General features: G+C 42.5%; 1 protein-coding gene across 3 annotated transcripts in view; it reads right to left on the reverse strand.

Moving 5' to 3' along the window:
- Positions 1–24,358, reverse strand: part of LDLRAD4 (low density lipoprotein receptor class A domain containing 4) — a 405,437-nt gene that overhangs the window by 16,869 nt on the left and 364,210 nt on the right. The window contains exons 1-2 of one of the 3 annotated variants that reach the window (XM_024198097.3): positions 7,225–7,417; positions 3,333–3,487 (exon numbers count right to left, since the gene is read on the reverse strand). In XM_024198097.3, coding sequence (XP_024053865.1) covers positions 3,333–3,437 — 105 coding nt within the window. In that variant the 5' untranslated portion in view covers positions 3,438–3,487; positions 7,225–7,417. The other 2 variants (XM_024198096.3, XM_026660875.2) reach the window with 2 other exon arrangements.

Consider the following 24,358-nt stretch of genomic DNA (forward strand, 5'->3'; position numbering starts at 1 on the left):
GTTTACCTTGTGCATTTCACTCAGTTTAGACAATGAAAACAGACTACTCATTTTCAGTGTTAGCTCACTCAATAGTGCATTTTCTGGTTTTCATGAACTGGCACAATCCTTCACTGCCTGGACTGTGAACATTGCAGGGGAATGTTTATTGTTTTTAACATAAGTGTTTCTATTGGAAATTCTTTCCAGTTTTATAGACATGTGCCTAAGGATACGTCTACACTGCAATGTAAGCCCAGGGTTAGTAGAACTCAAGTTAGCAGACCCTGGGTTTGTTAACCTAGTGCTAGAGCATCTACATTAATTTGTAACCCCAGGTCAGGAACTGAAACTCTGGATCCCAACCTGGGGCTCCAGCATTTACACTGCATTATGTGGACCTGTGTCCAACCATCCATATCCCAGATTTCCTAGTGCCCTTCCAAAATATGGCTGCTCTAGCCCTTTGTTTGTGGTGCAGTGTGGAAAACTTGACTGTCCAGAGAACAAAGGAAGTCGGCCCATGGGATTGTGGGATACTTTTGGCGGATTCCTACAGCATGAAGCCAGTGGGGCTGTGTCTACACTACAAAGCAACAGGGCTTGAAACCTGGGTCCCAGCTTGACTCAGACCCTCCACCGCCATGGGGTTCTTGGACTTTGGGGCCGAGATCTGGGTTAGCACAATTTGTGTGTAGACGGAAGGGGGTTTAGGCTTGAGCCTCAATTTGGATCCCGGGCTTAGATTGCAATGTAGACATACCCCAAGTGTTTGCAGGATCAAACTTGGATCTGATCCAAAGCCCACTGAAGTCAATGGGAGTGTTTCTGTTGACTCAGTGAGCTTTGGATCAGGCCTTAGTTAGGGACCATCCAAGTAGCTTCACCTGTTGGGCCCTACAAAAATAGCAAAATCATTTGAAGTAAAGTTCTTGGCTGAATAGAAACCCAAATGAACAATGATGACAACCCCATCCCAGAAAGTTTCTTGACTCTTTCCAGCCACTGGCCTAGGATTGTCATTATTTAAAAGGGTATCATCAATCAGAAATTTAGTTATTATTTTAAAAATGAGTTAAAAATTGTTTCAGGCATGATACCTGCTCCTCTCTCTCCAGTGCCAAATTACATTTTCTTATTTACAAAAATATGTTTTTCTCTCCATAGTTCCTATGAGCAAGGCCCACCCAAACAACAGGGGATATTGACTATAAAAGGGAAATCTTGAAATGGACTATTGTACACATTTTACACCACTCGGCATTAAAAAAGGGGGGAAAGAAAAAATATTTCTTAACCTCCTCTAGTTATTTCAGCACTTGTAGCAATTGTAGGTAAACAATCACACTTCTGTCTGAAAAAGTTTAAGTTCACGGTGTCCATTTAAGAAAAATCCTCAAATTAGTCTAAATGATTTCTCCAGACAGTAAGGAGTATGTGAGGGCAAAGTTTTAAGAGCTCTGATTTTGTTTTAACCCAGTTAGAATACAATATTCCGGAGGTACCTTGTGAGAGGGAACATGTTTACAGCATGTACTCTCAATAAGACAGTTTCTCTTCTCCTTCTCTTAGGTGCAAGAACAAATAGATCCCCCAGATACCACCAGAATGTAGATGGTCTGCAAAGAAGAACTCCAGGGACAATAAGTTTACCATATTTCAGGACTACGTTGTCTTCTCATGACACTAACATCATAATGTGTGTGTTGGCAGGGAATATATTTTGAGATGCTTATAGCATCTGTTTGCCTAGGCTATAGGATATAAAATAGCCCCCTCAGAACCCAAAACATCTGCAAAAAAACAAAGAATGCAATTTGTCCTACCAAAGAAGCATTTACTAGGGCCTTACTACATTGTTTTAAAATGATACCATGAGTGAGAGGACCAGGTGGAACAGTGGATCAATGCTGACTTAGGTCACCCATTTGATAGTGTCAGGCTTAGTCCCCATTCACCTACAAATACAAAATCACTACACATGTTGAGACAGTGTCTCTCTCTGCTCAGAAGAGGCCCATCACCAGAGCAGCAGGGGCTGGTACTGGTGGGGAGTGAGAATGCTGTCACTGAGTCTAACCCTAACTAGTGTAATTCATCCATCATTTCCATAAGTTCTAACTTCACTCTAAAACTGGGACTTTATGCAAATTTTTCCCCTTTGGATCAACTGTATAACCATGTTACAAACAGATGTAAAAAGAAGCAAGTTCTTGGGTGGCTCAGTCAGTTGGATACAACTCTAGTCACTGGTTTGAAACCAGCCCAATGTAGTAGTGGTTGAAAGTCATCATCATCTGATGGACATTGGATGTTCAATGGCATGTGAAATAAGGTTGTGTTTTCAACACAGTTCCTGAGGGGGTATGCTGTCTTTATCACAAAAACTATCATCATAAATGGCATTCTTACTGCCAACCTGAGCTCAAAGAGTAAGAGCTCAATGGGCACAGGTAGCAAGCTCTCATTTCACCACTAGAGGTGCTCTAGAAGACAGAAGAGAGACATGGGGTTACATGCAGGACCTTTGGTCTAAGTGTCAAACTCCTGGCATAAAATTCTAGCCCCATTGAAGTCAATGGGAGTTTTGCCATTGCCTTTAATGGACACTGGAAACATGAGGGGCATTAGTAGGGACTGCCTGCCTGCAACATCTCAGGACCCTCGATGCCACAGCTGCATGTGCTGCAACTCTGAAAATGACATTAAACTGAACAAGGGAGAGACCAGAGGAACCACAAAAAGGCAATTTCTCAGTTATTGGGCCCCAACAATGTCAGGACTCTCCTCAATTGGGGGATATATCATTTTCCTGATTTAAGACATTTGTTTGAGGCCTTTCCCCCATCCAGATGGCAGAGACAAGCCTGGGAGTGGAAGGGAATTAGCTGAGAGAAAAATGTCAGGCTTTTCACATTCTCCCCGGTAGCTGGTAAGGAGCTAACGCTGCTGCATCTATTCTAAGGATAAACAGGAAATGACAAATCTTCCCAGGTCATCACTGCAACACCTTCCGTAAGGTGAAAATTTACTAAAAACTTGCAGTAGAAGCAGTAATCAGGGCTTTCACATTCTGACACCACCAGACAAATATGAAGCATGAAAAAGCTGCTACATAAAACACAGCAGTGCCTAAAAACAGCTGTGCAGTGAAACTCTAAAATCGGGCACTGATTTTTTTTCATTAATACACACAATGGCAAAAAACTAACTCACTAACAGAGAATAATAAAACTGATGCCAGAAGTTTTTCGCATGGCTGCCTATAAGCAGAACTTCATGTATTTTTAAGCTCTGAAAGAGACCAGCATGAATGAGGAGGAGGAGGATGGGATGAAGGAGGTTGGACTTACCGGCTGCAAAGTTTCTTCCTGCCTCCTGTTTTGGCTCTGTCGGTTGATGAAAGAGCGTGTTGAGAGTTTGTAATGGTTCAACAGGCAGATGATCACTATCACCATAACAGTTATCACCACGATTATAATGATTATCTGAACAAACTCCAGTTCAGCTGAAACAATGAAAGGGAGAAAAACCATCAGCCTGGATACAGAATATTCATTTTCTGCAACAATATTCTGCAAACATTCAGTATCTCACAACAACTGTCTCAAGCTATTTATTGATGGCCATTTTAAAATGGATTAAAATATCAGTTTTATCAAGAACTCTGCATCCCAACCAGAATGCAGAAAGCACATTTAAGCACTAACAGAGTTTAGGCCATTGGGTAGCTGCAAATCAAAGGTTAAGAGACTTCATGATGCAGCCTCCACAAAGGTAATTCTTCTAGAAGAAGACGCAGTCCTTTGGAAAATATAGTGATCCCAGTGGGAAAAGCTATTTTATTAACACCCTACAGTGTGAGGACAATCCTGGGATCTCCAGCAGCATCAGAGCTGATACTGCAGAGAGAAGAATCAAGACTTTGTTTCCAGTATCTCAGCCATGCTAACAATTTGCAGCTGATAGAACATAATTGAAAGAGTTAAAGTCTATGGGGAAAGCCCAGTCTTTAACTCGATCTGAGAACTCATATGAAAACTACAAACTGCCTGGTCTTCAGTAGGATTTTACCTTGAGTTACTGAGTTCTGGTACCCCAAACTAATGCAAAGTCCAACATGGTTAAAAATGAAAGCCAGCACAGATACGATTGAGGAAATGATGCTATTTACAATGTAAACATTACAAAGTCCGCCATTTCTGCAAAAGACTAGCTCGTACCACCAAAAACTTGTTATTTAGAGGCAAAAACTTCCCTCACTTACACCCATGCAACCCCACTGGCTTTATTGAAGGAGCATGGGTGTGACTAAGGGAAGAATTTGCCCTTAGGAGTTATGCATTTGCTTACATTTCTATGGAAACAGTGCATCACTCACAAGGGATGCTCTAGTCTTCAAAGAGATTGTCTAGTCTATGGGAGCACATCTTTGGCTGCCACACAGGTAAAAAGGGAAAAGGGCACTTCTGAAAAATGACACCACCTAATTAGATGCCTGAATATGGATTTAGAGCCTAAATTTAGGCTTCCGATTTTAAAAATCTTGGCCAGGCAAAAAAGAAGCTAACAACATTAAAAGGCAGAAATTTAAATGCACTGGGGGGAAAAAGAGGACTTTTTTCCTTTTATGTTTTTCTTTTCCAGGGTAATTTTTAAAAGTTGAGTGAAAGGAAGATTGCTATATGTATTCTTCAAAATGTCCTGTATTGCAAGTGAAAGCAAACCAAGCTATTTAGCTTCTAAAATCTCTTCCAAACAAAACCATCACAAACCTTCAAGAAATGCAAAAAGGCAAGCATACTACCAGGTTATCAGTGCTAGCATGTAGTAATACCTGCTATATCTGCCTGTGCTACAAGGTTTTGTTACTTGTCAGAAGTTATCAATGAGCAAGAGCATACAAACAAAAGTCTAGCAGCTTAATTTCATTGCTAATCACAGTAGGTGTAACTGAAATTATTCCAAGATTAAAAGCTCCTTTAACAATGCAATTACATTTTTAATTTATTTTTTCTTTTCAGTTAAGTATAGACCATTCATTAAAAACACAATCAACTCCTACACACACTTTCATTCTTCAGTCTTTTATACCCTCCCATTACTCCTGCTAAGAACTCCACATACAACAATCAGTTTGTCAGTTTTTTCTCAGGTCATTGTACTGATAGCTAAAACATCTAAAAGCATGGAACACAGAAATTACTTATGTGTTTTAGGATAAGGTCAATTTGCCTTAGGTCACAATTGCAGGTTACAAACTTGACACAGAAGACAGTTGCTATACTACAGAATATATAAAGGCTAGATATTTGAGCATCTCCACACCCACAACTTTTTTTTTTTTTTTTTGCCTATATAATACTTCATTACTGTGGAAACTGTGAGACTGTTGCTAAAGGGCAACATGCAAAATGAGTAATGTTGATTTAGAGACTTTCCTAGAATGTAGAGATCACTGGAATGACATGTTAGTTCTATATCTGCCAAGGGCTGAGTCTTCCAAATTTATCGAGGGCCCAGTATTTCTATGAAAGGGCAGTACCGTCTTTCTCTGAATAAATGTTTCAGGATCTGAATCATTTGAGAGACTTACAAACAAAAAAATACAATCAAAATATGGTCACATATAATAAAACCACAGTATATTCTATTACAGCATGTACATACAAACTCTTTCCTTATTTGGCTTTATGATGCAAAAATGAAAAACAGAGCATAAGAAAACACTCCATTAGATTTTCAAGGGTAGCAATTTCTTTTCAAAGGGTGGGGCGGGAGATATTTAATCTTTTCCTGTACCCAATTTGTCCCCCTGCTAGTTATTAGAACAGAAGAAAAAGGACAATAACACAAGTAGTCTACATTTATTGACACAACTCAAGGCAATTAGTCAGTTTCTGATGTATGCCAACATACAGTCACGTACCCCCACACACCCCACCCAGGCTCCCCAGTTAACGGCAAACGTGAGAGGCACCTCACCCTAACCACCACCACCCACATCCCCTAGTAAAGCTTTTCTTCAAAAATTGAGCATGGAAAAAATTATATCTACCCACCCACACACAGGCATAAAGGAGTAATACAGTTTTTCCAGGGGAATCTTTTTTTTTACTTCACAAATATGCAGCAAAAAAGGCAATTGTGTATTTATTGAAAACACCTTCCTAGGAGAATAAATTAAGAATAGAAGAGGGGATACATTAGCTTATTTGTATTCATGTGGATAGAAATGCCTGGACCATTTTCCTAAAGAGATAGTTGTACAAACAACTGTGTGCATATATAATAGACTTCCTTCTATTTATACACCTCTGCTTATAAGAGTAGCTCTGATACAGCAATATTGTAACTTGGCAGATCAGATAGAAGTCAGAGATCAAATTTACAATAATCTGATTCATGCAAATATATTAAATAAATATTTAAAAAATACAACCAAAAACTGGAGTACCTTTTTCCAATAACAGGTCTTTTAACTGAGCATCCTTCAACGCTGTACTGTTACGCTGTTCACTGGACATAATCGTGTCCTCTGGAAAAGGGATTCAAGCCTCTCTGTGAACCCCCCAGCACACACAGCATCACCAGTCAGCCTCAGGTAAGTTCCATGCAGTGAGGCAATATCCTCTTGAGGCCGCTCACTCAGAGTTGCACAGTTACAGCTAGCTTATTTTCTGTCTGTGTGTGACTCTCTCTCACTCCACTGTATATCAGCAGGGCCCAGCCCAGGTGCTAGACAAAAAGCTGCGCTCAGACCACAGACTGTGGCTACCAATTATCAACTGCCATCAGCAGAGAGCAACATGTAATGTAACAGGAACTTGGTGCTGTTGTGGAAATAGATAGTCTCTCCAAGGCCTCATATCTTCAGGCCAGCTGAAACGGACTTTTACTCTTGTTTACTCAAAAATGTACATACATAGATTGCGTGTGTATTCATATATATATATATTTACACACACAGAGAGAGAGAGAGACAAGAAAAGAACTAGCATTTCAACGCTGACTAGTACAATCTTTTTGCTTCACACTAAACGTAAAACAAAAAAGGATTTTTAAAAAAAAAATTAAAGAAAAAGAAAATCGGTAAAGCCCAACCAAATTGTTTCCCCCTTGATCCCTGTCAGAAGCCTTGTGCTATGTAAGCCTTGAGGGGAGGAAAATGGGAGGGAGAAAGGGAAGAAAACGAGCGAGAGAGAGCAGAGAGAGAGAGAAGTCAAAGAACGATGTATATCTTACCAGCGCCACACAGAGAACAGCTTCGTAGCTGTGCTGCTTTGCTCTTTAAACCAAGACTAGTTGACACTTAGAGGCTTCTAATTCTTCCGCATTTCTGATCCAGCACAATATGTGCGTCATTCCATGCCCAGAACACTGCACTCACTACTTTAGTCAAGACTGCTAATGCTCCCTCCCTCTGTCTCACTCTTTGCCAGAGGTCTCCAACTATTGGGAGTTGCTCACACATGCTCTTTTAACTAAGCTCCGCATTGGAAACTGAGGATGTCATAAGCACACTAGGAAACACTCTCTCTCTCTCTCTCTCTCTCACACACACACACACACACAGTTTTCTACTGTATGCTACTAACGTAAGCATAGTCGAAGCCTGGATGGAGATAAAAGCACTGTACTGCTAATCTTCCCTCCAAATCACACTCTGTGAACACAGTCATTTTCTCTGAACCCTATCAAGTGAAATAATGTTAACAAAAATTGTTTTAATTGACATTGGGTATGATACTTAATACATTCTATTCAGACATTTTATTATTTCTGATTTATCAACACTTTTCCCTTGTATATTCTGAGTGGTTCTAAATTTATAAATGCCAGCTATTGAAAAGAGAATATACTCATTTAAGCAACATATTTGCTATTTTTCCTCTTTATCCATCCAGACTGTGCTCTGTGTCCAGCTCACTCCAATGGACTTAAAAGGTATCAATGAAAACATTTATCGCCAAACGTATTTATTCCAGGCCTTTCCAGGGCTGACAGGTACAGAGCCATATAGAAGACACCTTTAGAAACTACCTGCAATGTTGTTATGTTATGTTGTAGGGAGAGTCATAGTGTAATTATGGCTTACAAAAAATAGGGAAATATCCTGGTGTAATATTGCCAAAGAACAACCATCATGAGAATTGTTTTGTAGCTAAAATAAAAGTTATTTTCCATTTTTAGTTTTGAATACCGGAGTAGCCATACTGGATCTGACCTTTGTAAATTAAATCAACTCATCCGCTTTCCAAATTTCAAGGAGTGGGAGAAAGGGAAGAATAGTAGTTTCTATCCACATTCCATTTTTAACAAGTTATTGGCATGTCTTGTTCTCAGTACAGCTTGTATGTGCACAACTATAGTTAATATTTAGTAACAGTGTTTCACCCCTGCCAGATATATAGGCTGACATATGATTGTCCTCCAGTAGCTTTTCAGCTCACTATTTTAAAAAATGCTTACAGAACCCCTAAATATGCCTGCATAGCCAGTTTGGTCAGTCTTCCTTCCTCCCATTAGTAATACTATTTATTTCTATTGCAATAGTGACCCGATCGATGCACCACCTGAGACTCCATCATGCTAGACACTGTTCAAACACATGAGCATGAGACAATCCCTGCCTGACCATCTCACAATCCAAACAGACAAGACAGACAAGAGTGGGAGGGGAAACAGAGGTACAGAGAAATGAAGCCACTTGCTCAAAGTCACACAGCAGGTCAGTGGGACTGGGAATAGAACAGGTCTCCTATCCGCTAGGAACAGAACAGGTCTCCTGACCATAATGCCTCCCTGATTGCCTGGATTTGTAGTTTGTTAGCACTATATTTTTTTTGTAAGTGCTGATATTCAATACTGCCAGTCCTATGGCCCTAGTCCAGCAATGCACCTGAACACATACACAACTAAAGCACACTGATTAAAATAGTTGTGGGTTGGTAATGCATTGCAGAATATGAATTTGAGATTTATTACTTTAAGAATGTCAAGGATTCTTGCTTAGAATATATATACACCCACACCCCTATATATATATATATAAAAAAACACTGCGTTGGGGGGGGGGGTAATGGTAATGGATCATATAAAATATTGTCCTGAGAGGTTAATGGAACATTAGAATAGGTTTTAAAACATATACTCATGAACTGCTGTCCAACTTGAATATTATCAACTGCAGCATTGCTAACAGTAATGAGCTACAGCAGTAGTAATAGAGGGAAGTAATATAATACAGGTCAACTTAAAGTTCAGAATCTTATCACTGGCTTTAAAGAATTAATTCTATAGATTGACCTATACATTTTATATATCCTTGTTGTGTGGTTTTGTAATCTTTCCTTTTGTGGGTCATCTGTGCCTGTTAACAGCTACTGTTAAGGTCAATTGGCATTTCCATTATAAATTCCTGTAGCCAGGGGTTTATAATTCAGCTATAAAAAATTTCTCTGGGTTGAAACTTGCTGCACAAAAGATCATCTCTGGACTTAAATTTTAAAATGACAAAGTTGATTTCAGAGAAACTTGGTTTAAAAACAATAAGTGGGAAATAAATTTATTTGGCAGTTTCAAATGCTTTCCCCCTTTGCTCTCCCACAACTGAAGAAACTGCTTTGAATGTTTAAGTGTCTCATGTTTGAATGGGTTTCTCTTCCAGTACAGAATAACTGCTTTTGTCATGGTGAGAATTAGGTGTGCAGAAAGCCTGATATGTCAGTTTCATCTATGCATTAAATATTGTACCCCCCCAAAAAAACATTATTTTAATTAAATGTTATTGTGCATGTGCACGCACCACCCACATAACAAACCATTATAGCGTATTGTAGCCATAAGTGGTGTAACCAGAAGATCTTCAAGAAGTTCCTCTAAATAATATTGTGTTAATGAACTATGTATTAAAGAATCCTGAAGTAAGCGTTTCTGTGTTCTGAGCCATTACGGGCAACAAACAACTAATTAGCTAGGAGTAGACATTTTGTAAGAGAGGCTCTTCTGATGAGGCTCGGTGGACCTACTATAGCCTACCATTCCCTTTATTTGAATGAAGATTCTGTAGTGAGCTGTGTAACTAGAACATGTGTTCTGTTGAAAGTGCCCTCAAGTAGTAGGGTTGCCAACCCTCCCGGTTTTGCTGGGAGTCTCCCGGAATTGGGCTCTATCTTCCGGAGACTACGGAAGCCAAACCGAGAGATTTTGGGCCGCTAAAAGTCCGGCGGCGCAGCAGGGCTAAGGCAGGCTCCCTGCCTGCCCTGACCCCGTGCCGCTCCCGGAAGTAGCTGGCACAAACTGTGAAAATTGATTTTTGATTAAAAAAAAAATCACTCATTTCAAGCCTCAGTTAAAGAGCTGCCTCCAAACCATGTTTCCTATACAAACAAAGCTGTGCTTGATCCACAGACACAAAGCCCACGTGGCCTATGTGCAGGCCATACAGGTGGTGGTTTGTTTTCCTGTAATGGAACAAGTAGTCAAACTGGGGCATGGAACTATAACATGACACTTTAAAAGCAGCCCACATTTCATATCTGCCTGGCTCAGGAGTGTCCCTAGCTGTGTATACACTGGCAATTTTGGGCAGGGCCAGCGCTTCCAGTAGGCGACCCTAGGCAGTCGCCTAGGGTGGCAGGATTTGGGGGGCGGCATTTTGCTGTCCCCGGCGGCAATTCGGCGGCGGGGGTCCTTCCGCTCTGCGTCTTCGGGGTGCTTCAGTGGCAGGTCCTTCACTCGCTCCGGGACCCGCCGCTGAAGCGCCCCGAAGACGCGGAGCGGAAGGACCCCCACCGCCGAATGCTCTGAGGAGGAGCGCTGCCACCTAGGGCGGCAAAAACCCTGGCACCGCTCCTAATTTTGGGGATATCTACTATTGAATTAGCACCTCTGTAGGTCTACTAATACTAGCCCAGGCTGGGCACAGCCATTTTACCACTGTCATGTAAGCAGAGTTAGATGATACAGTGATAAAAATACCTACATTCTGTCTACACTAGAGCTTGCACTTCCGGTAACATTGGTGCAGCCGTGCCACTGCTGAAAAACAGGTAAGGAATTTGCTAGTATAGATGCACATGGAATGAGAAACTGTGCATGGAAAGGCTGCTGTAAGTTTGATAGTGATAATTTGCTCAGGGCTATTCAGACTATGAAAACATCCCTAAAGGGGTGGTTGAGAATCAAAATTCTGTGCAGGGATCTGTTACGTTAAACACCGGTATACAGTGACTTCCACTTAATTCAATCATTGTCTAATTCAATCCTCCATTTAATTCCATTAAAACCTCAAGAACCAAATCATCTGTACTGAAAATAGCTCAACTCCTTCCGCCCTTTATTTTGATCATATTTCATTGCTTTTTCCCTGTTTGATTAGCTAATCTAATCATCAGTTGTAGAAGCAGGATGTATAATTATCAGGAAAGGCCAGATTGAACTCAAGAAAGAGCAATAGTAATAATAATAATAATAATAATAAAGAATGAAAAGGAAAAAAATTGTGTTCTTCAGACCTTTGTCCTGTCAATAAATGCAATGCTGTGCTATGCAAGTCATGGACAGACCTTCTATGATTTGGTTTGTGAACTTAATAGTTCAGTTCACAGGAACACAATGGCACTGCTCAACCATCCCCCAAACTCCCACCACTCCCAGAGTGGCTCCAGCCAGTAAGGGAAGGATTCAGCCCTAAGTTTTTCTACAGCCCATTCAAGAAGTAGCTATAAGAGGTGAATCAAGAGATACATTAAAAACCTGAGAGATCACATAATATATTATCCTTCCATGGAAATAACTTAGATGAGAGTGAAAAGAAAGAGGTAGACAGAATTAGCCGCGGGTGCTAGAATGTCTGCATATGCAAGAATCCTCCCCCAACATAAAACTAAAAGCCAGGCTGTTGAAATACATGTTGCTAAATAAGCCATTAACAGTATTTTACACACAAAAAGGAATATTCACTGTTTCACTAAAAGGAGACCCTTTGGGACTTCAGGGAGTCTCATGCCAGGTACTTTATTCACTTGCATCATCCTGCATTGCCAGCAAACTATCTGGCAGTCAGAGAGAGACAATGGTGAGAAACTGATTGCAAATTAACACGTTATCAAAATATTTTATCAAACGTTATCAAACAACATTAATTGCAAGGTTTCACAGAGCTGGACAATGCACAGACCTTCTTTGAGAATCTTTAGATAGAACAGGCTGACATGGTAAACTAGGTTTTTTTAAATTGCAACACACATGAAGGTGTGAAACCAGGATTAAAATCGGAGATTGAAAATATTAGTAGGAGGAGATAGTTTTCTTACTGAAATTATACGGTATATCAATATTATCAGTTTTGGGGATTATGGCTTTGGGATGTGGCCAGATTCCAGGGCTCTGCCTATTCACCGGTGCTGACTGGTAACTGGAAGCAGAGGCTTACATCGTGCACACTGCCCCATTCTACAGTAGCAACAAGGACTACGAGGCCTCAGCTTTACTAGCATTTCTTGTAAATCTCCCACTGCTGCACTACCACCAGTGGGTCTGACTGCGGAAGGGCTAAGTATATACAGACTGCCAGTGTTTTAATCGTCTCCATCTGCTCTGAACAGCATTCATTGACACAAGTGGTCAAAATTCCTGCGACGAGCCTGCATCAGTGCTTCCATCACTGTTAGCACCAGTGGAGGAGTGCGGGTGATACCACAGCGGTTGGAGATTGTAAGAAAATACAAGTGTGGAGACAGCCCTACTGAACACACTGCCCTCACAGATCCCCCTGAACCGTCCTGTCCAGTGGAAGCAAAATTTCTCAGGAACTTCCCCTTGTCTGTTTCAGGTTTGCTGGCTCCCAGAATAGCTCAGAGAGGAAAAGCCAAACTTTGGCTATGTCTTCACTGCTAAAAGAGGAGTATTTTGAACTGAGATATCTAACTCAGTGTAAATTCCTAGTGGAGACAAGGCACACAGGTGGTTTTTACTGCAATACAGCTAGTCAAGATAAACTGCAGGTGACAGATGCAGTGTTGACGTCAATTAGTTACGCTGAGGTAAACACTAACTGCATCTTGTCGCTACTAGGATTTTATATCAAGCTAACTAACTTGAGTTTGCTAGCTCGGGGTTAAAACACACTTTTGTTTCACAATGAAGACATAGCCTATAGCTCTCATAACAAACCTGTGAATTCAATACTGTATTATATTCCCCATAGAAAGGAAAAACAGACACAGAGAAATTAAGTGACTTGCTATAAGTCACACAGCAAGACAATAGCAGAGCTGGAAACAAAAACCAAAACTCCTGGAAGGGCGTCTGGCCTGTGAAGAAGATTATTAGAAACACATTTAGGGTGAGAACTCACATGTAACCGGTTTCTTTAGTGTATTAAGCTTAGTTTGCGTGCTCTCTTTTATTTTCTTAGTAATCTGGGGGGGGGAGGGGAGAGGACAAGAAGTTGTGCATGCCCTCCTCCACACTGAGGGAAGAGGTGAATTTTATATAATTTTGGGTTTGTACTTCAAGGGGGGGTGGACGTCTGGGTGTTGTGGCAAGCCCCTTAAGCTGAGCCTTCCCAGAGAGGATCTCTGTCTCTCTGTGCAGCTGGGTGTGGCCCTGCCTGTGTGCTTGGCTGGAAAAGGCTGGGGAGCCGAGCCCAGCAAGACCAGGTAAATGGTTGCCCAGGCTGGCAGAATAGTCTGATTCAGTGGCATCCCAGCACACCAGGTGACATCCCAGGGTGTCCAGCCTGTCACAGTAAGCATCTGAAAATAAAGTGTATTTAAGTTTAAAAGGTGGCAGTAGACTTCAGACAGCAAATAACTACTGGAGAAGCCATTTGCTTCAAAAACATTATGAAGATTCCTGCAGGACAAATGTAGCATATGTTTATGACTGTACTTAAGCATCAGAGTCGTAACAGACCAAGCCTGGCTGTTCAAGATTCATTAGAAGAGTTCAATCTGCTCGTTTCTCAATGACAGGTGAACATATCACAATCCAAAGGCTGGGGTCAGCATTTTCCTAAGATCTGCACAGCAACACTCCGCCCGCTATGCATGCATGGAGGTCCACACAGGAGAGCCACACACATAAGGAGACAAGAATAGCTAAGGGTGAATACTGCTTGCATCTAGTAAAGTTTTTAAAAGTATTTTCTCAGGCCCACGCTTGAAAGTTAAAAGCAGGAGCATGGGGAAAATGCTGTCCAAAAGGGAGAAGGGGGGAAATCAATACAAATGCACAGTCTGATAAATGGTGGTAGAATCAGATTTTTTCAAAATCCACAAATCCCATCATCAGCTATTTTTAATACTTACAGAGGTATAAAAGGAATTGCATTCATGCTGACAATTGGATCCATAAGTGGTATGACAGACTGGATCAATGAGTGATATTCCATGCCCTTAGTCTGTGATTCTACTATTGTTTCTCTGGCAACGCTTGCATGCAAACTGTCTGGATACATGCACAAAGGTGGACTAACCCTAGCTAACCACATGATACAGCAGAACCGCATTGCACTGCTGGGGAGGAAATAAGTCTAGGAATAACTATGGTGTGTGCAGGTTGATGGAGACCAAGTGTATCATAGATGTGATAGTTTGACCAGGGGAAAATCTATTTATGAGAACATGCCATTAGACATTACAATGAAATACAAACTGTTCTGCCACAGTAATTTGTTTTATTTACACTGTGAAATTTCTTTCCCTAGTTATAATGGATGGTTTACAGTAGTAATGATTTATCGAAAAGGAGCTGAGCTAATGAATGGGATATTTGTTTTCTAAGAGATGTGGACTCAGTTTCTGTCTGTCTGGTGGGAGAGTGCTGACTCACATGAATTTCACATCTGCCTCACAACAGCATGCATGCAATGGTGCAATTTTTATGGAGATCTCATGACAGACCAAGTTACTCCAAAGTTACTGCTGCAAGTGGGTGCAAAAGCCTATGAGCCACCACTGGAAAGTAACGGGAAACGCACCGCTCCCTGTAAACATCCACATTTTTCTCCCACTACAGTAAATATAACATATTGCTCCCTAGTAATGACTGCCATCACTAAATTCTGTGGAGCTATTTAGCAAAATAAGGCCCTTTCCTATATTGTACTTTCAAAGTAAGCAGATAAAGCACATTGCCTTTTGGTTGTGCAGCCCTAAATAAAAGAATTACTGTTTATATATAAAATCGCACACACAGTATTGTCCACTCATAAACAAATATAAATCAGCAGAGTACAGGCCTGAATGGTGGTCTCTGTTTAGGAGAACTGAACTAGTACAGACAATGGATTCATCTCAGTCACACTCCAACCAAGAAGTACCCCATTGAGATCAGGATGAGATATTTGACCTGATGATAGCCTTTGCCATAGTTAAAATCCACATTACCATGGAACAGTTAACAGTATTGCCATCCCCTAGCCTTAAAAAATCACGAGTCAAGCCCTCCAAAATCATGAGCTTAGCTTGAAAAAACAAATATCAAGTTCTTTTTATTTGCCTTCTGGTTTCTGAGCCTTTAGAGTGCACTTGAATCATATTTTTCAACTCAGATACTCGTGCAGTCTCTTGATTCCAACAGCTGATGCTTTAAGAAAAACACAAAATATCACCAGGCTCGCAATAAAATCATGAGCGTTGGCAACACTGCAAGTCTGGTTTCAGGAGCTAGACTTACTTTCCTAGGTCTGAACTGAGAGCACAACAGAGGTAGCATGCTCACCCTTTGGAGCGGGGAGAAGTGCCTAACATGGCTTTGCTGCTACTTTTCTGACTGAACTAATGTCATACATGAGCTTCTAAATAGTACCATGCAGTCCCCCTTACCTAAGAGTAAAGCCGATGAAAGGGATGAGACTTGAGGAATATGTAAAAATGGAGATCCTTTTCCTACAGTCTTACATAAACAAAGCTGTCATGCATTTCATCGATCAGATTCCAGAAGCAGAGCTAGATTCTTGTTTCTCATTTAAATTGTCGGTATGGCAGAAGGGTAAAAAAAAGAATGTCTTTATTAACCTTTATTAAGCAGGGATGCAGTATCATTAGGGTCAGATCAAAGTTCTACAAATGAACTTTACTCCACCTGTGCTGTCCCCCTCCAGCATACCACCACTGGAAATTTAAGCAACATTTTCACTAAATGGAGTGGCAAAGGGATAAAGCTTTCAAACAAAATAGATTTAGGCTGGGATTTTGAAAGGACCCAGTCAACCTTTGGCTTTCAATGGGAGCTGGGCACCCAACTGCCCTTTGAAAGTCTTCCCCATGGAGAATATATGAGAGATTTCCCTTAAGAAAAATAATCATGAAAATGACTCCTACTTTGTGGGAGCTGCTAGGTTACAAAATAATGCACAGGAGGCTACCTTTTCATCTTTTATAAAGCTAGTATAAACTCATAAGATTCATCACTTGCTTTTGTAAGGCAGAAAACATAGTTTGGCAATATAATATTTGGACCATGTGATTTCTACAGTTAACAAGATAGTCTATATTTTTCAGTCTTATTGGAATGTTAATTTGTGTGCTGTTTAAACTGACTCATTCACAGCACGCCATATCATATTTAAATTTTTCAGTGCAGCTAAGAAACTAGGAAACACCTGCCACAATTTTTTCTTTCCTGAACTTTATCATGAATACAAATCTGAAGTTTCACCACTCTGTGTGCCAAGTGAAAAGCATGCCAAAACCAGCACTTCCTGATACACACAAATACAACAAGAACAGATAGGACATACAGCACCAAGCCATCACTGACTTGTCGGGTTCTCACCGCAAAGGAGAAACGAGATCACAGTCTTATTTCTGGTGTGTGTGTGTGTGTGTGAGAGAGAGAGAGAGAGAGAATGCTTCATTGCTGTGTGTGATGACAACAAAAGATTTCTAAGTCTTTCTATATTACAGCCAGAAAACATTAAAGCAGCATGTCAAAACTGGCTTAGCTTCTAGGGGAGGGATGCCCAAATATTGCTCAATGGAGAACCACCCTAGCAACCTTGAGGGCCACACCTAATTTACATAAAATAGAGCAGATCACAGCCACCGGAGTGAAAACACTGCTTTTCAATAGTACAGCAGAGTACACATGCAATTAACTCTAGCCACTCCCTTCTACGCAATCTTCCCTTGACAAATTATACATACTGTAGGTCAGTAGCTAGAAGAGTTATTGCACTGGTCACCAAAGCCTGGTGCATTTGTACATTGGGGGTGAGAGATGGATGGGTGAAACTGCTTGACAGTTCCAGACATGTACCAGTATTTAGTGGTAAAATGAATTCAGACAATGGGACACACAGAGAAGCTTCAGAGTCAAACCCACTGAGATGAATGGAGACAGTTTATCTCTCTTTTAGGGGCAAATCTTGGTCCTACTTCTGTAGCTGTGGAGTATCCACTTGTTAATCAGTTAGGCAGGGCCACCCGGGAGGGGGGGCAAGTGGGGCAATTTGCCCCAGGCCCCACAGGGGCCCCCACGAGAATATAGTATTCTATGGTATTGCAACTTTTTTTTTTATGGAAGGGGCCCCTGAAATTGCTTTGCCCCTGGCCCCCTGAATCCTCTGGGCGGCCCTGCAGTTAGGGGGGTTCCCTTGCATCAGGGGTGAGCAAACTACGCCCCGCGGGCCAGATCCGGCCTGCCAGCCATTTTAATCCAGCCCTTGAACTCCTGCTGGGGAGCGGGGTCTGGGGCTTGCCCCACTCTGGAGCTTCAGCCAAGGAGCAGGGTCACGGGTCACTCCGCACAGCTCCCAGAAACAGCGGCACGTCGTCTCTCCAGCTCCTACGCGTAGGGGCAGTCAGGGGGCTCCACACACTGCCCCCGCCCTAAGTGACGTCCCTGCAGCTCCCGTTGGCTGGGAACCGCGGTCAATGGGAGCTGCAGGGGCGGCGCCTGCGGACGGGTCAGCGTGCAGCAGAGCCGCCTGCCCGCGCCTCCACATAGGAGCCAGATGGGGGACACGCAGTTGTTTCTGGGATCCACTTGAGATAAGAGCCGCCTGGAACCTGCACACCTGAGCCACCCCCGATGCCCCAACCCCTGCCCCGGCCCTGATCCCTCTCCCGCCCTCCGAACCTCTCGGTCCCAGCCTGGAGCACCCTCCAGCACCCCAAACCCCTCATCCCCAGCCCCACCCCAGAGCCCGCACCCCCCCACATCCATCCCAACCCCCTGCCCCAGCCCTGATTCCCCTCCCATCCTCTGAACCCCTTGGTCCCAGTCTGGAGGACCCTCCTGCACCCCAAACCGTTCATCCCCAACCCCACCACAGAGCCTGCACCCCCAGCTAGAGACCTCACGTCTTCCCGCATCCTAACCCCCAATTTTGTGGGCATTCATGCACCGCCATACAATTTCTAAACCCAGATGTGGCTCTTGGGCCAAAAAGTTTGCCCACCCCACCTTGCATGGTGGAGAGAATTTAGGGGGCCTATGCAGAGAGGAGTGTATGAATGTTAATCAGACTAGCCCAGGGCACAGTGGAGGTTTAATGTGGGTTCGGTGGATCTCAATGTAGGCAAGCATTGTAGAGCACCAAAGATGAAGTAGCCAGAGCACCACTGAAGTTGGAGTGGCAGCTACTGCTGTGTAGTAGTGAGGATTCGTGTCTCCAGGTTAGAGGAACTCCTATACACACAGCGTAACTGCTTAGCTTGCGCATTGAAACCAAGCCTTATACAGTTCACTGTTCTCCATTTCAGGCTCCCTGCAAACTCAGACACAGAAAAGCATTTTCCTTACATTCGTTTCACATTTTGAAGCTTTTCTTCACACCATATGGGCTTAACTTAATGGGCTTTAAAAATAAAGCTGAAACTGATGGACAGGACTCCCACTACCCCGTTTACCAGTGGATTGTCATATTCTTATAGGCTCTTCTCTTAAACAGAGGGCTGATGATAATATACTGTAGCCTGCACAAATACTTAATAGAAGAGAGCTCTTTTAAATAAACACTATGCATAAAAGAGATGTACCCAAGAGTGATTTCCAGATGAAGTAGGATTAGCGGAGGACAGGCTTCTTGGTAAAAGGGGTTGCCTTTGCATCAGTAGAAACCTATCTTCCCTCTGCCGTGATAATGTACACACACAGCAAGTTCTGCCACTGGGTGGTGGACTTTACTCATGGAGTAAAGCCTGGCCAGCTGCTGCCAGGTGACATGAATCTATTTTTAAATAAAAATCTGAAAATAATAAAAAGCAATTGCCTGCCAAATGGTGAAAGTGATCATAAATCTCTTTAAATGCACCTGTCACATAGGCCTGCTGTTGATGATGTTTCATATTTGGCGAATGCTTTAAGTGAACATGATGTTTTACCAAAACTAAGAGAAGGAATGAGGAATTCAGAATCTAATTCAGATAACCATGATAATAGGGCTTCCACAAACCTTTTCATTTGTAGATATCAAAGCAATGACATATCATTTGGGAGAATAAACCTAGAAAGTCTTCATGAAAGAAATGGGTTTCAGAAAGGGATTTGAAGGAGGAGAGGAAGGGTCCCTTGCACACAGGAAATTGTTTCAAGTGTTAGGGTAGCTATCCGATTAGGGTCACAATTGTACCATAACAATCCCATTTTCACACACTCCTATCTTTCTGAAACACTCAATCTTTGAGGATGAAATTTCCCATGTTTCATCTCTGCTCAGTCTGGAGAGTTTGAGCAAAACCTCTTCAGCTTGCTTTTAGAGTTGAGGAAGAATGAAAAATACCCTGTTGCCACAGTGTGTGCACAAGTGTGCGCAAAAATACTAGAATAATAGAAATATAGGGCTGGAAGAGACTTTGAAGGTCATCTAGTCCAATAGTTCTCAACCTTTGTGGTCTTGGGATCAATTTGTAAACCTTGATGGCCTGTGGTGACCCAGTATATAGCTTTAGGACAAAAACCATCTGGTTTACTAAATAGTTCCTTCTGGTTCAGCCACTTCCCACAGGAGGGTTCTTGCATTTCCGAGGGGCCTGACCCAGGCAAGGACAATGGTGCTGGCAGGGAAAGGGTTAACACCTCAGAGTAGGGTGCCAGAGGGAATGGCATCCCAGTGCCCAGCCATGGGGACAGTCCCCAACACTTGGAGCCAGACCCAGTCCTGCCCTGGAGGGGCCCCGTTTTCTCAGTGCATGGGACAGGGATGCCCCTGGTCCAATGGGGATCCAGCCACTTCTCCATTCCCTGGGGCTGTGCCCACCCCTCACATACACACACACTCAGCCCTGCCAGGCCCTAGATGGGAACATGGCTGGATCGCCTTATCTCACATTTCAATCCAGAGACAAACATTAATGCTAGCCTAACAGTATCGTTCAAAAAATTAACAAATTCCACTCTCTCCCCATTTCCCACCTCTCCTGCCTAAAGCCATGCAAATTAAATCCTAAGGAAATTTTAGAGAAATATCTTATTTGGAAAACAAAGGTGACTGACACCGTTATTTATCATTGAAGTAAATAAATTCATGCAGTTTATGATGTTTACTCTGGAATAAAGGGGGGTGGTAAAAAGATTTGTTCCCGATGCATTAGAAATGAGTCCTAATAACAAACTCCAGCTCTTTGCTCTAGCAAAGCTGATGTATTGACTAGACAGGTAGATATTAGATACTCTGGCTGTCTGGATGCTATGGAAATCATGCTGTATGCATTTGACCATTGTCAACGGGACAAGACAAGTACGGGGCTCATTCTTATTCCATCCAGGAAAAAGGCCTCGTCTGCATTAGCCTTTTTCCTGAAAGGCTGCCATATTTGTCAGTTCAGACGCATGTAAGATAAGCTCTTTCCCCGTTATCGAATATTTCACCAGGCAGTGGAACCAAAGGATAAGCAGAACCTAATAGCCTATGTGGGCAGGATATCTTGAATGCTGTCAAGCTCAGCATAAAGCTTGGATGCCCTAGACAAGAGGAAGTTTACAACAGAAGTTAATCACTTCATTTTGAAGAAAAACTCATAGGGATTTGAGCAAACAGTTATGACTTATCCTTACAACACAATGAATCAGGAGACAATCACAAGGCCCTTACTGCAGTATTATCCTCAGCACCTCCTCCCTCTATAATATGATAGGTAGCACGCCGCTGAAATTAAAGTCCAGTCAAAGAGGATTAAGAGGTGAAAATGTATAACCCACTGTTTCCCCTGAGGGGAAGGAGGAAACAGAAAGGCAGGGAGAGGCAAAATAAAGAACACAAAACTCTACATTCTCCAAGGGTATTGGCTTATTCAGCTCTGTCCACATTAACTGAAAAATAAACTCTAGCTATGTCAAAACCTGGTTTGTACCCTCGCTCACCCCTCTGGAATTCTGAGAGAGTCTCAGACATTGTTCCTGCAGCATTAGCAAAGAGTTTAGAAAAAAAGTGTGTTTAAGACTCCACCCTGCAAGATTCAACACAGCTTTGTACTGTGCTTTGCAAACTTCACAGTGTGGATGCAAAGAGGGCATTAACCAATTTTAAAAACATGGTTTTATAGGGTTGCCAATTTTGGTTGGATGTATTCCTGGAGGTTTCATCACATGACATAATCTTTAATTAAAGATTAATCTTTAATTCCTGAAGTCTCCTGGACAATCCTGGAGGGTTGGCAACCCTAATTCCCAAATCCATTTTAAAACTAGCAGCATAGACATGATTTAACAGCACAACACTAGCAGCATCACAAATTTACCATGTTGGATCATTGTGTTATAACTAAGGCTGCAAGTCTCTCATGGAGGTCATGGATTCCATGACTCTGCGGGACCTCTGTGACTTCTGCAGCAGCCAGCGAGTCTGGCTCCAGGGCTGCCTGAGCAGCTCGGGCAGCCCCTGGGCCAGCTGCACCGAGCGCTGCTGGGACAGTCTTGGGCTGCTGCACCCCCACACCCTCAGCAGTGAGGGGCCTGGGCTGCTGCCAGGAGCCCCCCCCCCCAGCACTGGTGGGGGTCCCAGGCTGTGTGCTGCCGCCCAGCCCCCACCTCCCCAGCACCAGCAGGGGTCCTGAGCTGCGCGCCGCTGCCCGGCCCCCTCTCCCCAGCACCCACAGGGATCCTGGGCCCCGCCATCCCAGAGCATGCTCGGCACCCCCCCGGGCCATGTGCCCTCCCCCAGCACCCTTGGCACCCTCGGGCTGCTTGCTGGCACCCCCGGGCCTGCGGCACCCTGAGTCTCCCGGCCCAGCACCCAAGATTTAGTCAGGGGTATATAATACAAGTCAAGAACAGGTCACGGTCGTGAATTTTTGTTTACTACCCGTGACCTGTCCATGACTTTTACTAAAAACACCCGTGACTGAAATGTAGCCTTAGTTATAACAATAGTACCTGGTCCATGTCACAATACAGTTTGGCCTTCTTGCATGGACAGAACCCAAGCATCCATAATGAAGTTACAAAACCGTGTTAGCTGACTGGACTGTAGTACAGTGACACAACAAGCTTCTAACATGGTTTTATCCCATCCATACAGGCAAGACTAAACTACGTTCTAACAATTTTTTCATTTCTACTCAATGAAGCTTTATTGGCATGGCGAGCTATACAAACATTGCCAAAGTGTAAGCAGAAGACAAAACCCGTCAGGTACCTCTGAGCAGTGGGTACAATTCACCCAGGGAACTCTTACCCACTGCGCTTGGGATGTGATCCCCAGCATCCATTTGTCATTACTGTTCATTCCTAGTCTGGTGGCTACATAACGCAAAGCCATGTCAGGTGTCTCTCTGCTTTCTCCCAGGGTCAGGAATAATAAATGACCTAGTAAAATCCACACTGTAGGCAATCCACACAGATCACCTGATCATAGACACTATTTTTAATCCCCACTATAACTGACAATTCCCCATCTCCATCTCACTTAACACTCTATAGATATAGTAAACATATAGAGTATTGTCGCTCACATCTTGTCTACATACACTAAGAAACTTTAAAAGAAATTCCCATGATTGCTAACTTTTCCGCTCCATTGCTCTTCACAGTACTAGAAGCCCTGCTGCTCATGAGATTCTGTAGTTTTAAGTACGATGTTGTCTAACTCTACTCAGAACACGTTTAATTGACACAGCCCAGTCTACAGCTACGATCAAGCACTCCCAGATGAGCTTTACACATCTGCACTTGACGTAAACCTACATGTCATGCCATTCCTCTGTTCCCTCCTTGTGACTGGGCAAAGAATCCTACTCTCAGAAAGCAGAATTCTTGTAAGCCTCAGCAGTCTTCCTAGTCATGAAGCAGGCCACCCTAAGGGACAAAACGTGATGCCTGTATGCCTGCGTGCAAAACAAAGTGAGTATCTAATTTTAGACTTTGCAGCCTTAACAATGTCATCTTTATCTTTGAATTTTCTAACCTCTCACTTTAGGACATATCGTGAATGTTTATCCACACAGGTTTTCATTTTTTCCCTCTTTGTATGTAATAATTAATAGATTAATCAGAGTGAACATCAGTATGAAATAATTGACTGCACAAGCTACCTCTCACCCTAGGGCAGTAACTGGAACCAATTAGATCATGCAAAGACATACAAGTAAAGTCCTTAAAATGGTACTTGGCTCACTTGGTAGCAGAGAATGGAAGAATTCTGCCCCTTTTTCTCCTTATAAATAAATACAACCGCCTCTCAAATCCCACAAATGCCCCAAGAGCAGGAAAATTCCCCACCCCCGCACCTCTGCCAACACACTTTTAGGATATGCTTGTGATATATATTTTTATCCACTGGGAAATTAGAAGCCAATAGAAACCACAGACTTAAAAATACTCATTTCAGGTTGCTGGACAAACTTTAGAAAAAAGAGGAACAGAAAATTAACAGTAGACAAAACAAAAGTTAATGTTACAATGCAATTTTATAGCTGGATGATCTCTGGTTTCTTTATGTAGCTGAATGATCTCCACCTTCGAGATCTCCATAAAAAGAAGCCTCAAAAATGAAAACATTAAGTATATCTGTAAAGAGAAAATGCTGTAGAGCTGTATAAAACACAGTGGTATTGTCAAAGGGAGGCAGCAGGTAGGCACCAACCCTGGCGTACAGGAGCAGCAGAGCACTAACGTATAAGCAGCAACATAGCAGTAACCTATGCACTCAGTCCAGAATATCAGGCAAAATGGGAACCACCTGTAATTAATGAGCATGGAAAAATGGAGAGAAAGACTGATGTTGATTTTCTATTTGCTTCAGATTTGTGCCACAAGGGATATTTAAATCCAAAAAACATAGCAATACTCAGCTTAAAAAGTGAGACAAAGGTAATTAATTGTCGGCCTTAACCCATTAATAATATCATATCTATATATTTTTCACACACACACACACACACACACACACACACACACACACACACACACACACACACACACACAC

The sequence above is a fragment of the Terrapene carolina genome, unplaced genomic scaffold, assembly GCF_002925995.2.
Source record: "Terrapene carolina triunguis isolate 2854851 unplaced genomic scaffold, T_m_triunguis-2.0 Scaffold58, whole genome shotgun sequence".
NCBI lineage: Eukaryota > Metazoa > Chordata > Testudines > Emydidae > Terrapene > Terrapene triunguis.